Source organism: Asterias rubens, chromosome 6 (assembly GCF_902459465.1).
Source record: "Asterias rubens chromosome 6, eAstRub1.3, whole genome shotgun sequence".
NCBI lineage: Eukaryota > Metazoa > Echinodermata > Asteroidea > Forcipulatida > Asteriidae > Asterias > Asterias rubens.
The window spans coordinates 18,311,516-18,326,200 of NC_047067.1; the positions used below are offsets into that span (position 1 = coordinate 18,311,516).

Here is a 14,685-nt window from a genome sequence, read left to right on the forward strand (position 1 = left end):
GTTACATATTCTTAAAGGTTAAAAAGTTTATTGAGAAAAACACAGAAAGCTTGTATTTTTCTTTCTGAAAAAAGAGGGATGAGGCCTCAAAAAGGGATGAGGGAGGGGACGATCAACTGTTTTTTGTTTTTATTTGGACTAGTGTCATAGCAATATTGTGACTCTCCCTTTTTGTGTGTTCCAAAAGGATTACATGGTGGCACGCTGCGCTTTAAGGCACTGTTTTTCTGCTAGACTTGCAAAATGAGAAAGGCAGCGACTAAACTAAATATTTGAACTCTGAAATTCCATATAAAAAGTGGTGGCTCTATGCTACTTAAACCTTGAACATTATTCTGATCCTCCAATGTGTAAAATTTGTAAATACAACTTGTCTAATAATATCACACTTTGCATATAAAAGTACTGATACGAAAGCATTGCCTTGACGTCACAGACTACTTTAAAGGCAGTGGACACTCTTGGTAATTACTCAAAATAATTATTAGCATAAGACCTTTCTTGGTAATGAGTAATGGGGAGAGGTTGATGGTATAAAACATTGTGAGAAACGGCTCCTTCTGGAGTGGAGTAGTTTTCGAGAAAGAAGTAATTGTCCACGAATTTGATTTCGAGACCTCAGATTTAGAATAATTGAGGTGTCGAAATCAAGCATCTAAAAGCATTCTTCGTGTGACAAGGGTGTGTTTTCTTTTATTATTATTTCGCAACTTCGACGACCGATTGAGCTCAAATTTTCACAGGTTTATGATTTTATGCATATGTTGAGATACACCACGTGAGAAGACTGGTCTTGAAAATTACCAATATGTCCACTGTCTGTAAACCATGGAGGAATGTTCAAACATGGAGAGTTCAATAATTTAAAGTAGTAAATAAATTGTACACTTGTATACGGGTTAAACCTAGGTCATATACTGGCTTAACTCTTGCCGTGAACAATTTCTGTCGCTCAAAACGGATGCAAGTGTTAAGTGACTTTTGTTGAAAGTTGGATTTGTCGTAAACTACGCACGAGGCAAGTGAATCGGTTGATGTTTTTTTAAAGGGATGGTCTCACATTGTTTAGGAGGAAGACACTCAATCCAATCCTTTATCTATCTGTCGCCCTCAAGGACTGTAAAAGCTACAATACGGTTGTTTGTTCAAGAAAGCTGGGTTTAGGGTTGTTTTTGTGTGTGTCCAATTGCTTGACATGATCGTAAAGACTGACTTTGGAATCATTTATGACGGATGGGGTTAACCCTGATTATTTGTCCCGGTTCTACTTTAGTGTTTTTGAGTATTTATTTATTTCAGTGTTGCGTTTATGATTTTACAGGGTCATAGATTGGTTTCTGTCAATGCTGATTTATTGGCAAATTTATCAAGAATTATTACAATAAGTCACATGTGAAAGATCAAATACAGTGTTTCCTTGTTGGGAAAACACCCCCCCCCCCCCAAAAAAAAAAAAAAAAAAAAAAAAAAAAAAAAACATTTTTCTCAAGAACGTCGAAGCGAGGTTACAACGGGTACCAACCGCATTTCTGGCTGCAGCAATCGCTAACGAGCACCAACCCTCAGAATTCTGAGAAATGGTTCGTTCAATCGTTCTCTTACTGAAATGTTTATACTAATTTACAATCAACGGGTGCATTTTAGACGAAACAATTTCATAGGGTGCTTTACTACCATTACCATCTTTATAACACTTAAAAACATGGTATACTTTCGGTCAACGACCAGGGCCCAATTTCATGGCTCTGCTTACCGCCGAATTCTGCGCTTACGATCACGATTCCCCGCTTACGTGCAAGCGCCGAATTTCTGCGCTAGCCTTGTAAGCGTAGAATGCCTAATAACGTGGAGTACGCAAGCGCAGAAGTCAAAATTCGCCGCTAACCCGTGAAATACGCTTGCTGTAAGCACAGAATTCCCTGCTTACGTAAGCGCCGATTCTGTGCTTACGGTAAGCAGAGCCATGAATTTGGGCCCAGTATCCTCACTTGGTGCTTCCCCTCATCATGCATACAACAACAAGATTCAGGTTTTGGGTCATTGAAGTTACAAGAAAATAATAAATAAATAAAAACCTTGTTTGGAGTTTTTTGTTTTTGTTTTCGAATGCCTTTCTCAGATAAAATTTTTGTATGTGAAAAAAAATTACCTTTGTCTCTAAAACAATACTTAAATTAGTGTCGTTTCTAAACACATTATTTTCTTATCAACAGCTCTCCAATCATCTTTACTAAGTAGTTTTATGGTTACATTTTTTGTTGAGTAATTACCAAAGTCCAAAAATGATATACCCTCCGCTTAAAGACATTGGATACCTTTGGTAAAATGTCATAGACCTGTCTTCTCACTTGGTGTATCTCACATTATGCATAAAATAACAAACCTGTGAACATTTGAACACAATTGTTCGTCGAAGTTGCGAGTAATGGAAGAAAAAACACCCTTACACGAAGTTGTGTGCATGCTATCAGATGCTTGATTTCGAGACCTCACGTGTGAGGTGTCGATATCAATCAATATTTTACTGAGAATTTACTTCTTTCTCGAAGACTACGTTACTTCCGAGGGAGCCGTTTCTCACAATGTTTTATACTATATCAACAGCTCTCCATTGCTCGAATACCAAGCAAGATTTTATGCTAACAAATATTTTGAGTAGTTACCAAGAGTGTCCAGTGCCTTTAAAGACCCTGGACACTGTTGGTAATTGTCAAAGACCAGTCTTCCCACTTGCTGTATCTCAACATATGCATACAATAACAAACCTGTAAAAATTTGAGCTCAATTGGTCGTCGAAGTTCTAAATCTGAGGTCTCGAAATCAAATTCGTGGAAAATTACTTCTTTCTCGAAAACTACTCCACTTCAGAGGGAGCCGTTTCTCACAATGTTCTATACTATCAACCTCTCCCCATTACTCGTTACCAAGTAAGGTTTTGTGGTAATAATTATTTTGAGTAATTACCAGTAGTGTCCAGAGCCTTTAAGCTTTCGGATATTACACTTTCCCTTTTTTCGGGCTCATTATTTAACTACTACGACCCAACCTTTAAAGGGAATCGTTCACGTCAATGAGTAGAATGTTCCATCACTCATCATTGCAGTTATTACAAATGGTTAAGATTCCTGCATTTAGTTTCATTGGGTTTGATTTCAATACCTGAGAACCCCCTCTGCCTTATCAACTTTCAAGATTCTAAAAACACATCGATTGAGAAAGGAAGGAGAAGGCAGCGGATCTATTGAAGAGCGAAATTCAAGTCTTTGGTGGCTGGGAATTGTTTGAATGTTAAGGGGGCAAGATTTAATTTGGTTACTCCTGGAAAACTCAATCAAGTGGAGTCACGGCAGTCCTGACTTTCTGAGATTAAAAAAATCAGTCGAGCTTTACTTGACGTATTGTCTCATCAGCTCGTTAGGCCATGAATTTAAAAAAATATGCTTAGCGTCAGCCTTTTTGAAAAGAAAAAATTTTTTTTTGTCTTCCTCTTTTTACAAAATGACCGCCCAACATATGTTTAAAGACAACCGGCTAGGCTATTCCTCAGTCGTCTGAGATCGTTAAAAAGTGTATCCTTTTTTTCGTAAAAAAAAAGGAGGCGGCCTCCACAAAGGAAGCGAGCCGGGACGCTACACTTTTTTTCCCCCTTATACGATTGCACTTCTCTTCCCGATACACCGCGGGGAGAACCCTGGATGGAATCAGCTAATTTTGATTAATTTTTGGCGCATGGCAAGGTTTCTTTTGGTGCTGCATGATCACACATCCGAATGGAGAGAGAATGTTTGGGGGTTTTTTTTGCACGTCGTGTGGAACTAGGCATTGTGTAGCAGTAATTATCTGATCTGTAGACTGAATCAGTTGCCATAGGGTTTATACATTATGAACGCTCAGAACGAGTTTTGAAATGAAGAACTGATACGTGTGGCCATGGCCACATGGTTACTTTGGTGAATAATCATAGCCCGCATTATGATGCCTAATTTGTTGTTTGTCATCACCTCTATTGACTCTCGATTACTTGCACTGGTGTCAGACGCCCCTCAACCTCGTTTCCATAGGTGTACGATCTCGATGCGCCGTGTTCTTTCCGTTTCCAGAATGCCTTGCTTGGTCGTAGCGAGGATGCACGGTACGCCCCTGTCTGTTGCCACGATCGCCATTCTGAGAGTCGATTGCACGTGATGTGAAAGTTATGGTAAACGCCGTGTCACCTACAATGTGTACTACACAAAACAAACAAGGGCGTTGACAATTGCAAAATGGCGCGACCAAGATTAGTGTCATGATGACGTCAGGTGAATTGATAGATACAACATCAGTCAGACCACTAAAAAAGGGCCAAGACTATGAGCAAGTTCGAGTGCGCGCGTTTAGTCAACCACTGACCAGCAACGTACATGCGCAGTGCCGCACTTACTCTAACGACTCGTTTGGAAGTCTAGTCAACCATCGGTACCACAGTATTCAACACTCCGATGTCTTATGCATTTTCGATGTAGCGCCATTGGTTCCCTACTACTGAGCTTTACACGCGTTAGCATTGAACTATCGGGACCAGTGAAGAAACCATGGGCCGGGCTGATTCCAAATGGTCGACCAAAATAGTCAGTCAACCAAAGGTTGACAAGCCTGGATTCCGAGTCAAAATAGTCAACCCTTAGTTAACCATGGTGCGCACTTGAACTTGCTCTTGTCTGCACAGTCTTGCAGTGGCCGCCATTACTGATGTCAAACGATGGTAACGTGCACTCGTGTACACGCCGCGCACAACTGCCAGCCTCAGTGAGGGCGCTGTTTGGGTCTTGTGACGTCACGTGTAAGAAGCCTGTTTCAAAAAGGCTTACTCGAGATAATTGTGACTACGACGTCTGGTGAATTGGGCAAATGCAACATCAATCACCAAAACGTAATGCTCATAAGACCACCATTAGGGACCAGGACTGCAATTTCCGCACAAATCTTGTATGGTTTTGATTGACAGAAATCAAGGGCAGTATACGGTATACAAGAAAACCCTATTAGTCGTTTTAGTGTTATTTTATTCAGAAATTAGTGGCGACAGTTTTTACCGCGGTAGTGCTCGCTTTTCCCGAGGAAATGTACAAGCAATACAAGGAAGCTTTCTTGCCACTGGCTCTTCTAACATGTGGAGAGTCAGTCACGGATTAGAGTTGGATTTACCAGGATTACCGGCCTATTCCACTGGCCTTAATGCGGCGTATTAAGGTTCATCAGGAACACGTCCAGCTCTGGGGGTGGTTGTGGCATAAACGCACGTAGAGACTTGATTTGGTAGAATTAAATGTCAATAGTGCTTTATTTTAAGGGATTGATCTAGTAGTAAAAAGTGCCTTGCCATTTTATTTTTGACAATTACCAAACGTGTCAAGTGCCTTTAAAAATTGTACATTTATTGCTGTAATGCCACGAGTAATGCATATTGGAATGTGTATTTTTCCCCCAGATATTTTATCATATTGAATGTATGGTTAAGATAATCACAATTAAAGACACTGGACACTATTGGTAACTTTCTAAGAATAGTCTTCTCACTTGGTGTATCTCAACATAATATGCAGAAAATAACAAGCCTGTGAAAATTTGAGCTCAATTGGTCGTCGAAGTTGCAAGATTATAAAGAAAGAAAAAACACCCTTGTCACACGAAGTTGTGTGCTTTCAGATGCTTGATTTCGAAACCTCAAATTCTAAATCTGAGGTCTCGAAATCAAATTCGTGGAAAATTACTTGTTTCTCAAAAACTACGTTTTACTTCAGAGGGAGCTGATTCTCACAGTGTTTTATACTATCAACAGCTCTCCATTGCTCGTTACCAAGTAAGGTTTTATGCTAATAATTATTTTGAGTAATTACCAATAGTGTACACTGCCTTTAAATATAACACTGTAAACCAATACGCTATACATCAAGATACAGGTATCTGATTAAGTTACAACACGACAAATTATTGACTGATTGGGGGCGTGATCATCAGCAGCAATCCTGACAGAATAAACAATATTAAAACCCAGACCTAAACATACTTATGTTCTTATATCAATATTGTCTTATGACAACGCGGCCTTCGCGATCTTCCGCTATGAAGGAATTATAGGCCTTTTTCGGAACCACGGCGTCGGCTTTGGATTTGGCTTCAGGCTCCGTCCTCTCGTCTGAAACCCTCGGCGCGTATACGCAAAGCACGCACATTGTCAAACTAACCGCCAAGCTAGCCTGAGCCGAATCCCAAGCCAAATCCAGTCATTTCGAAAAGGGCTTAGTATCATGCTTCAAAACGTAGCTACACATCCTTGCAGGGGGAAACTACTGAGCGCACCTGGATGTGATCAAGCGCCTTATTAAAATAACATAGTATTAAAGGCAGTGGACACTATTGGTATTTACTAAAAATAATTATTTGCATAAAACCTTATACTTGGTAACGAGCAATGGAGAACTGTTGATAGTATAAAACACTGTGAGAATCAGCTCCCTCTGAAGTAACGTAGTTTTTGAGAAACAAGTAATTTTCCACGAATTTGATTTCGAGACCTCAAATTTAGAATTAATTGAGGTCTCGAAATCAAGCATCTGAAAGCACACAACTTCGTGTGACAAGGGTGTTTTTTCTTTCATAATTATCTCGCAACTTTGACGACCAATTGAGCTCAAATTTTCACAGGCTTGTTATTTTCTGCATATATTGAGATACACCAAGTGAGAAGACTGGTCTTTGACAGTTACCAATAGTGTCCAGTGTCTTTAAAGATACGGGGTGGATTTCACAAAGAGTTAAGACTAGTTATCTGGAGTTTGAACTAGTTACTCGTCCTAACTTTGGACTAGCCAAACGTTTTAAGCATCTCAACTAGTCCTAAAGTTAGACTAGTCCTAACTCTTTATAAAATCGACCCCTATGGACACAGATCAGTAGACATAGTGTCCAGTCCCTTTGAGTGAGATGGCTTTATAAATTGTTTATAAATTGGTAATTTTGATCGGTTGTAAATTTCCCGCTTTTTTCTGAATACCTTCCCTTAATCCTTTGCTCCTCTTTTTGCTATAAATGGATATGCTTTTGTTTGTACTTGTTTTATGCCTCTGAAGAAGGTCCGGTTTGGATCAAAAGCTATCGCCATCTATACCCTATTCATTTTATATATATAATAGTTAATACAATGGAAGCACCTCATAATTAATAACAAGCGTTTGGTCGTTGACGATACATGGACAATAATTGATGATTTTTGCTGCAATCATGCACGACACAATAGCGCTCCTCCCTGCACGATCCAGATATTTTCAAGGGGAAACATCAGCAGGAGAATTGCGTTGCCATGACAGCACAGCTAAATTAAAATCCCCCATAGACCAACTCAACGCATCATTGGCATTCTATTGAATCAACGCTGATTAAAATTTTAAATTTTAATGAGGACGGGCGCATGAATTTGTTGCCCTGATGCATTCCGTCATGTGCGATTAGACTCTAGATATTACAATTAAAATTTAGATACTTTGTTTCACTTTTCATTTTTCGTATAAGTTATATTAATTGTTTTGATAGACAATTATGCTTACAATCATTCCTTTTGGCATAGATACTTGAGGGCGCTATATAAATTTAATAACTAGTCCATGCAACCAGTTCCAGGCAATCTCCGAAAAGAAAAGCCATTCACATTTCAATGTTCAACTATTTCTCTTGTGGACTGTAAGACAATGTTTAAAAATGAATCAAGTGCTGCCACAGCGGTCATGTAGTATTATGGCTTTGTCAGCCTACCGGGATACTAGTACACAACTTCAAATAAACCAGGCTAGTGAGACTTCTTATTGGAGAACACAATAGCTTTGTTTAATAACTTAACTTACGAAACTTAGCTAAATTAAAGACGGAGACTCCAACCTCCCAGACCAGGCTAACGGCTACTGGCGATCATAGGCCGCGCCCTGGTATAAGTACTATACCCCGTACTTAATTAGTATTCATAATATTACTACGCCATCATACGAAAAGTAGTCCCATAACAGTAGCATGCATTGCAGTTGGTTGTCGTGTGTGACAAGGCCCTTATATCTTTATCTCTCTTCACAATGAACTGTCTAATAATGGACATCTTTTTTTCCACATTTTGTTCACATTTTGCAGATCTTCTCTATCGACAGACCGTGGTGCACAACGAAGTGCCAGTTTATATGGAGGTTCTTGACACATGTCCCAAGGTATAAACAACTGAAGTGTTAATAAAAACCGTAGTAGTAATCATGCGTGTACAATATTTGTATGCGTAAAACTCATCGTGAGAAGTTTTGGTTCTGAGAAGAACCGGTGTTGTCTCGACTCTGCTCGTCTTCAAGACGGATACGCCTACCGTCCGAAACGTAGAGATCACAGTCCACCACCGATTCGTCTCAGAGAACCCACACTTAAGTTGTATTGATTGTTGTACCCGCAAGTTTGCTAAATACCAGATTTTTAGATACCAGTTTTTCTTACGATCCACACTATTCCACACCATGCAAAGCTTCGAACATAACTCACCGAATTGTTGGAACCTAGGCTACTGTACACATGACAACTTTTATCAGAATCCATACACAAATCAAGTGAACACAAATATAGGTTTTCTCGGTCAATTTAGGCAAAATGAGCAGCCAATTTAACCACCAAGCTATTCTATTTCGCGCGAAATCGAATGCTACTGCAAAGGGTAATTCGATTTTGTTTTATGATTTGTCAAGTGTCATGTTGCGTCATTAGATTTAACAAAATAAATTATTCAATTTAAAAATTCATCAGAGAAGCATTCAAATTCGCAGACGCTTCTTGAGGTGTGTGTGTCACGAACAAGAATGCCGATTCGCTAAATTAACCAGAGTGCTACAGGAATTTGACTCGACTCAAAACGAATTTGAATGACCGAATTCTGAAATTGACACGCAAACAGCTTTAATTCGAACGCATGAAAATGAAATTGGCTGCTCATTTACTGAATTTGACCGAGGAAACCTATATTAATAAGTAAAAACCTTTGCCATCTTACTGCTGTATTTTTGTCCTTGTGTTTTTACAATCAAGATTTGTTTGGATGAAACAAAATAGCACACAGTAGTTTTGCCACTCACGTTCGCGTGTAAGCCTATTTTTGTCCGGTTGATAAAGCTACACACATCGTAAGAAACTACCTTCTGTTATTTTGTTAGTTTAAATCTTTGAAACGAAAATCTCAAGTTTCCTTGAGAACGGAAGCTCAATCTGTCATATTTAAATTAAACAGGAGCATAAAAACGGTTTATTGGAGACAACATCACAGATCAGTTGGAGGATTTTACGGTCTTGAGCCCAGCGTATCTATTCGATTTTACGGATTTGTCTTGTAGATTGAATGCATATCGTGTTACCCCTCTCATTGCCCAGGGTTCGGGTGCATAAATCCACTGTGATAAATTGCCTCGAATACTCCACCGTCTTCCCCCGGCATGCAAGTCACAAACTCTCTTTCATCTCTCAGACATTGAGCATGTCATGGTTAACGACCTTTTTTTCATCTTAAAATCTAAGCTTATCTTTTGGACACTTTGAACTTTTGCATGACCGTCTTGTGAGAAGAGATCCAAAAATAATGACACATCAAATGCTTTATTTGCGAGGCGCAATTTGAATGTTGTCGACCTTTTGATGTTTTTTATTCAGATTAAATAAACCATTAATTATTCACAACATTTCACAATATTTTGAAAGCTGTGTTTAGATGATCTTCCCAACTTTGGAACTCGGCAAACTCGCACAAGAAGACATAAACACTAAACCAATCTGTCTCAAACAAGCATTGGTTTAACGTCTATGATTATAAAAAGCACAAATCAAGAAATTTTAATTCGGTCATTCGACGACTAATAATACGTATTGTGGTCATTGTGGAATCAGCGGTTAGCTTGGTAGGGTTCTAACCCCAACCTTGTGATAACAAGTCCGGCAGTCTAACCACTAAACCGCGGTTGAGTGATTTCCAAACATGGTTGGTCTACCATTTCGCGATCAAGCTTTCCAAAAACAGTTGTGTGGCAGTGCACCATGCACGAAGGGCACGAAGAGAAGTTTTGAACGTTGTGCATTGTACTTCAATTATACAACTGTGTACCTAGTCCGTATCAAGTCCATTTTCAAAAGAAATGTTTTTAACAAGATCAATTTTCTTTCACACAGAATATAATATGGGGTTTGTGTTCCTTTTGCAAGAGATCAATCTTCAGTTCTCGGAATGACAACCTACACCGCAAAGTAGATGTAATTACATGGTGTTACTGCAAACCAAATAACACACACTCTCTTCTTACCTTTTAAATATTGTTTTTAAATGAAATATGTCACTTTTTAACACCCGTACTCTGTTTATTTAACCCTCAGGGAGAGCAACTGACAGAGAGGGACTCGCATTTACGTTGGGCAAATGCTTTTGTGATCGTATACAGCGTGTGTAACCGAACTACCTTCAGAGAAGTGGAAACACAAATCAAGCACATACAACTTGCAAAGTCTCCGTGTTCTGTACCCATTGCCATCATAGGAAACAAAGCCGACTTAGAGCATCGGCGGGAGATCATGGTCGATGAGGGTCGAGACCTGGCGGAGGAATACGGGTGCTTCTTTTTTGAGGTGTCGGCAGCGGACGGGTACACGGAAGTGCGTGAGGCGTTCCTGGTTTTGCTGAAGGAAGTTTACGAAGCTACGAAGAACAAATTGCAGGTTAAACGACGGAGGAGCAGCGTAACCCGCAATGTGGCTAACAAGGTCATGCAAGCCATGTTTGGCTCACCGAGAAGATCTCGTAAAATCTCGCTCCCATGACGATTATTGACGATAACCAAATTGTACTTGCCAGTGACGTTTACACATGACACATGAAATGCGTCAAATCGGTGTATCACAGTTATATATTGTACATTAATTATATCTATTATACAAATTGTAAGATTTTGTTCAAAACAAAATAATTTTCCAGAATGTGACCAGTCAAAATGTCCTGCCAATCCAGCAATCTGTAATCAACGAAGAATGAAGCCCGTGGCCCGAGTGTAGATATGCTAAATCACGGCCCGGCTTCCCGGCTTTTCCCGGCTTCTAGCAGTAGATATTTTATGTAACTACAGTAGTATGTTTTGGATATCAAGATATCAGAATCACATCGTAGAGACATCTTATTCAAACTTGTGTTACTTGTTTAAGAACAACTGCCTTTTTAATAATAATGGACAATATTGCTGTCGGGCTGCCAGACCAGTAGTAAAGTTATTCTCAAGTTTCTACCATTTCATCTTTGTGAATATGCAAAGCTGATAACGCATACGTACGCCATACCCTTTTGTTAATGCTGTACCTTTTTGTAACATTTGTGGAGATCATGTTCACAAAAATTGTAACCACGTCGAAGTATGCCTATAGATAGATAGCTCCCACTTGACGCCATAGTGTAAAGTCGGTCATCTTGGCGGGAAAATCAATCTCTCTTTTTGAACGCACAACATAATATGCCTTATCAAAGTTTGGTCAAGTTCCGTGTGTGACTGGTCATGATCACTTTGCTATGAGTAGAGTTAGTTAGAATGCTCGACCAGCAGCTGAAAGCCAGAACTCATGTTGCCGTAAAGGGCAAAACTATGGCTCTTTTCGAAACCCCGACTTGAGCTTGGGCTTGGGCACCATCAGTTATTCAGAAAACGTGCGCTATCCTTACGGGGCTTTAATCAGGCGGAGGAGCCTGCAAACAAACCGTGGTTTCGAAAAGAGCCTATGTTATTACGCTATGTCCGATTTGGTGGCTACGGCTACAAATTGATCGTTGCGTCATCAATCATTGAAGTACAGGATGTCCTTAGCAACACCCTTAGCCACAGTCGTAGCTGTAGCCGTAGCCTCCAAACATAATACACCGAGAGTATCACATCACCGAGCCAAATTTTAACAGTACGTGCAATATTCTGTAAATCAATATCCAATGTCAATGGGAGACTTTGGAACGCTAGGTGGCAGCAGACTTACCAGGTAAATTTCCATTGTTTACGTAGTTCTGAGCATGCGCACATTACCGATAACAATGGATTTTACCTGGTAAGTAAGCTTCCACCAAGCGTCCCAAAAGTCTCCCATTTAGTTTGTATTATGCAATTAAACCTCGATGATGCAGATACTAGACAGGTGTCGAAAGTCACCATTACAGTTTCGGTATAGAATACAATGTCTTAAAGGCTCTGGACACTATTGGTAACTACTCAAAATAATTGTTAGCATAACAACTGACTTGGGTAACAAGCAAGAGAGAGAGCTGTTGGTATAGTATACAACATTGTGAGAAACGGCTCCCTCTGAAGTAACATAGTTTTCAAGAAAGAGGTAATTTCTCACTCAAATTATTAAAGACTTCAGGCCTGAAGCCTTTTTGAGACATCTGAAAGCACGAAAATTTGTGCGACAAGAGTGTTTTTCCTTTCATTATTCTCTTGCAACTTCAATTACCAATTGAGTCCAATATTTCACAGATTTGTTATTTTATGCGTATGATCGGGATAGGCCTACACCAAGTGAGAATATTGGTCTTAGACAATACATGTGTTACCAAAGGTGTCATGTGCTTTTAAGTCAACTATGTTGCTCCAAAACGACGATGGTCTCTTTCACATGCTGAAAACATAGGTACAAGAATGAAGATCTTTGTTTCATTTAAGATGGTGTGACCATCCGATTTTGCTTCTTTTCTTTGGAAAATAATCAACGTCAATATTTAAGAAGCCGTACTTTACTGATCGGGCTAGATGTGAAATGGTCAGATCCCATCATTAAGAATAACAGTACTGCTGATAAGGTACATCAGAGTCCCAACAAATTGATAGCAAAATGTAATGCGAGTCTTTTATTAGTAGTGCAGATTCACTAGGGACACACTCTGAGAGAGAGACAAAAAATCCACCATAAATTACTAAGCTTGAAAGCAGCCCATGGAGGGCGCACTCGGGCAATTTTTTTGCATCGCACGTTATTTAGTCCCGGATGCGTGTGTTCGTAGATTTTCTTACAAGAGAAGACTGAGAAAAGGTAAGATGCGTTTATTAACCTCTAAAAAGCACACATCATTCGATGACGTATGTGATGACGTATGTGTTTCAGTCATTTAGGTATAACTCTACCTTCCTTTCAACCAAATTAAAGAGCAAACACGCAGGCTGATTGCGTTTGTTCCACTGTATGGTTTCGAACCATGTTTCGTTCACAACAACATACCATTATATTTGCTTTTGGATACCGCGCCATTAAACCAACTGGAAACCACACAACAGTTTCCAAACAGTAATTCAAGAGCAGACAATAACCTGTCAATACAATTAAACACCCCTTCCCTTTGAACGCACTTTCGCAATGGATTGAATACACGCGTCATTAATGCACATTTTTGACAGGGTATACGTGGGTGTACATTGTATACATTTCACCTGTGAATCTCGAACCATTCAAATACTGCTTGAAGCGATGCACGCACGAATGAATGACGTTGACATCCGTCTCGGGATGTTACTGTTATTACACCTGGTTGCTTTCTTTGCACATAATCGTCGCCACGTCTCGAGAGAAAGGGATGTAGAGAGAGAGGGAAAGAGAGTTTCAAGTAATTGACTGTGATTGGGAGAAGCCTCGGCCGGATGGCTCAAGCAAAGCAGACGCCATGTTTTTTTTTTCCACACTGGATTTAGATGGAAAACGTGGGCCTTTGTGATACTTGAAAAGGGTCTTCAATTTGTTGCGTTTTGTATGAGATTTATTTATAAAAACTGTATATAATATGAATATTGTGTATAATATATATATCTAGACCTGTATGTAGGTCGACACATGGGTTTATTGTCTATTATTATGATAATGAATAAAACACAGCAAAATTAATATTATAGCTTTTTGAGACGAATGGATTGCGGGTGTCAGTGTGTATAGTGTAAGTCCGGATGCTTGTTGATATTCAGAGATTTGAACTTCATTCATGCAAACCCTGTTTAATCTCAGGAACTTTATAATTTACAACTAAGCTGACATTTCATATTTTTTTGTGGACATATTTAATATTTCGAAAGTTTTTTTTGTACCGATCGCCGCTAATAAAGGGACATATAAAAAAAAATCAAAATTTAACGTGTTATGAGGGAATGAAATATGTCAGGAATTAAAATTCTGCTGAGCATTACTTTTTAATTTGTTTCACACGACCAGTGAGATATAACCCGAAGTAGTTGTTAAAGGCAGTGGACACTATTTGTAATTACTCAAAACAATTATTAGCATAAAACCTTACTTGGTAACGAGTAATGGGGAGAGGTTGATAGTATAAAACATTGTGAGAAACGGTCCCCTCTGAAGTAAGGGAGTCTTGGAGAGAGAAGTAATTTTCCATGAATTTGATTTCGAGACCTCAGATTTAGAATTTGAGGTCTCGAAATCAAGCATCTGAAAGCACACAACTTCGTGTGACAAGGGTGTTTTTTCTTTCATTATTATCTCGCAAGTTCGACGCCCGATTGAGCTCAAATTTTCACAGGTTTGTTATTTGATGCGTATGTTGAGATACACCAAGTGAGGAGACTAGACTTTAGCAATTACCAATAGTGTCCAAGATATTTGATTGTTTTAAACTCCCTT

At 39.3% G+C, this 14,685-nt stretch overlaps 1 protein-coding gene across 1 annotated transcript in view; it reads left to right on the forward strand.

Moving 5' to 3' along the window:
• LOC117291393 (ras-related and estrogen-regulated growth inhibitor-like) overlaps positions 1-12,078 on the forward strand; it is a 62,969-nt gene extending 50,891 nt beyond the window's left edge. Inside the window, exons 3-4 of the mRNA XM_033773045.1 lie at positions 8,155-8,228; positions 10,414-12,078. Coding sequence (XP_033628936.1) covers positions 8,155-8,228; positions 10,414-10,854 — 515 coding nt within the window. The 3' untranslated portion in view covers positions 10,855-12,078. The remainder of the gene's footprint in view (positions 1-8,154; positions 8,229-10,413) is intronic.
• Positions 12,079-14,685: the final 2,607 nt, after the last annotated feature.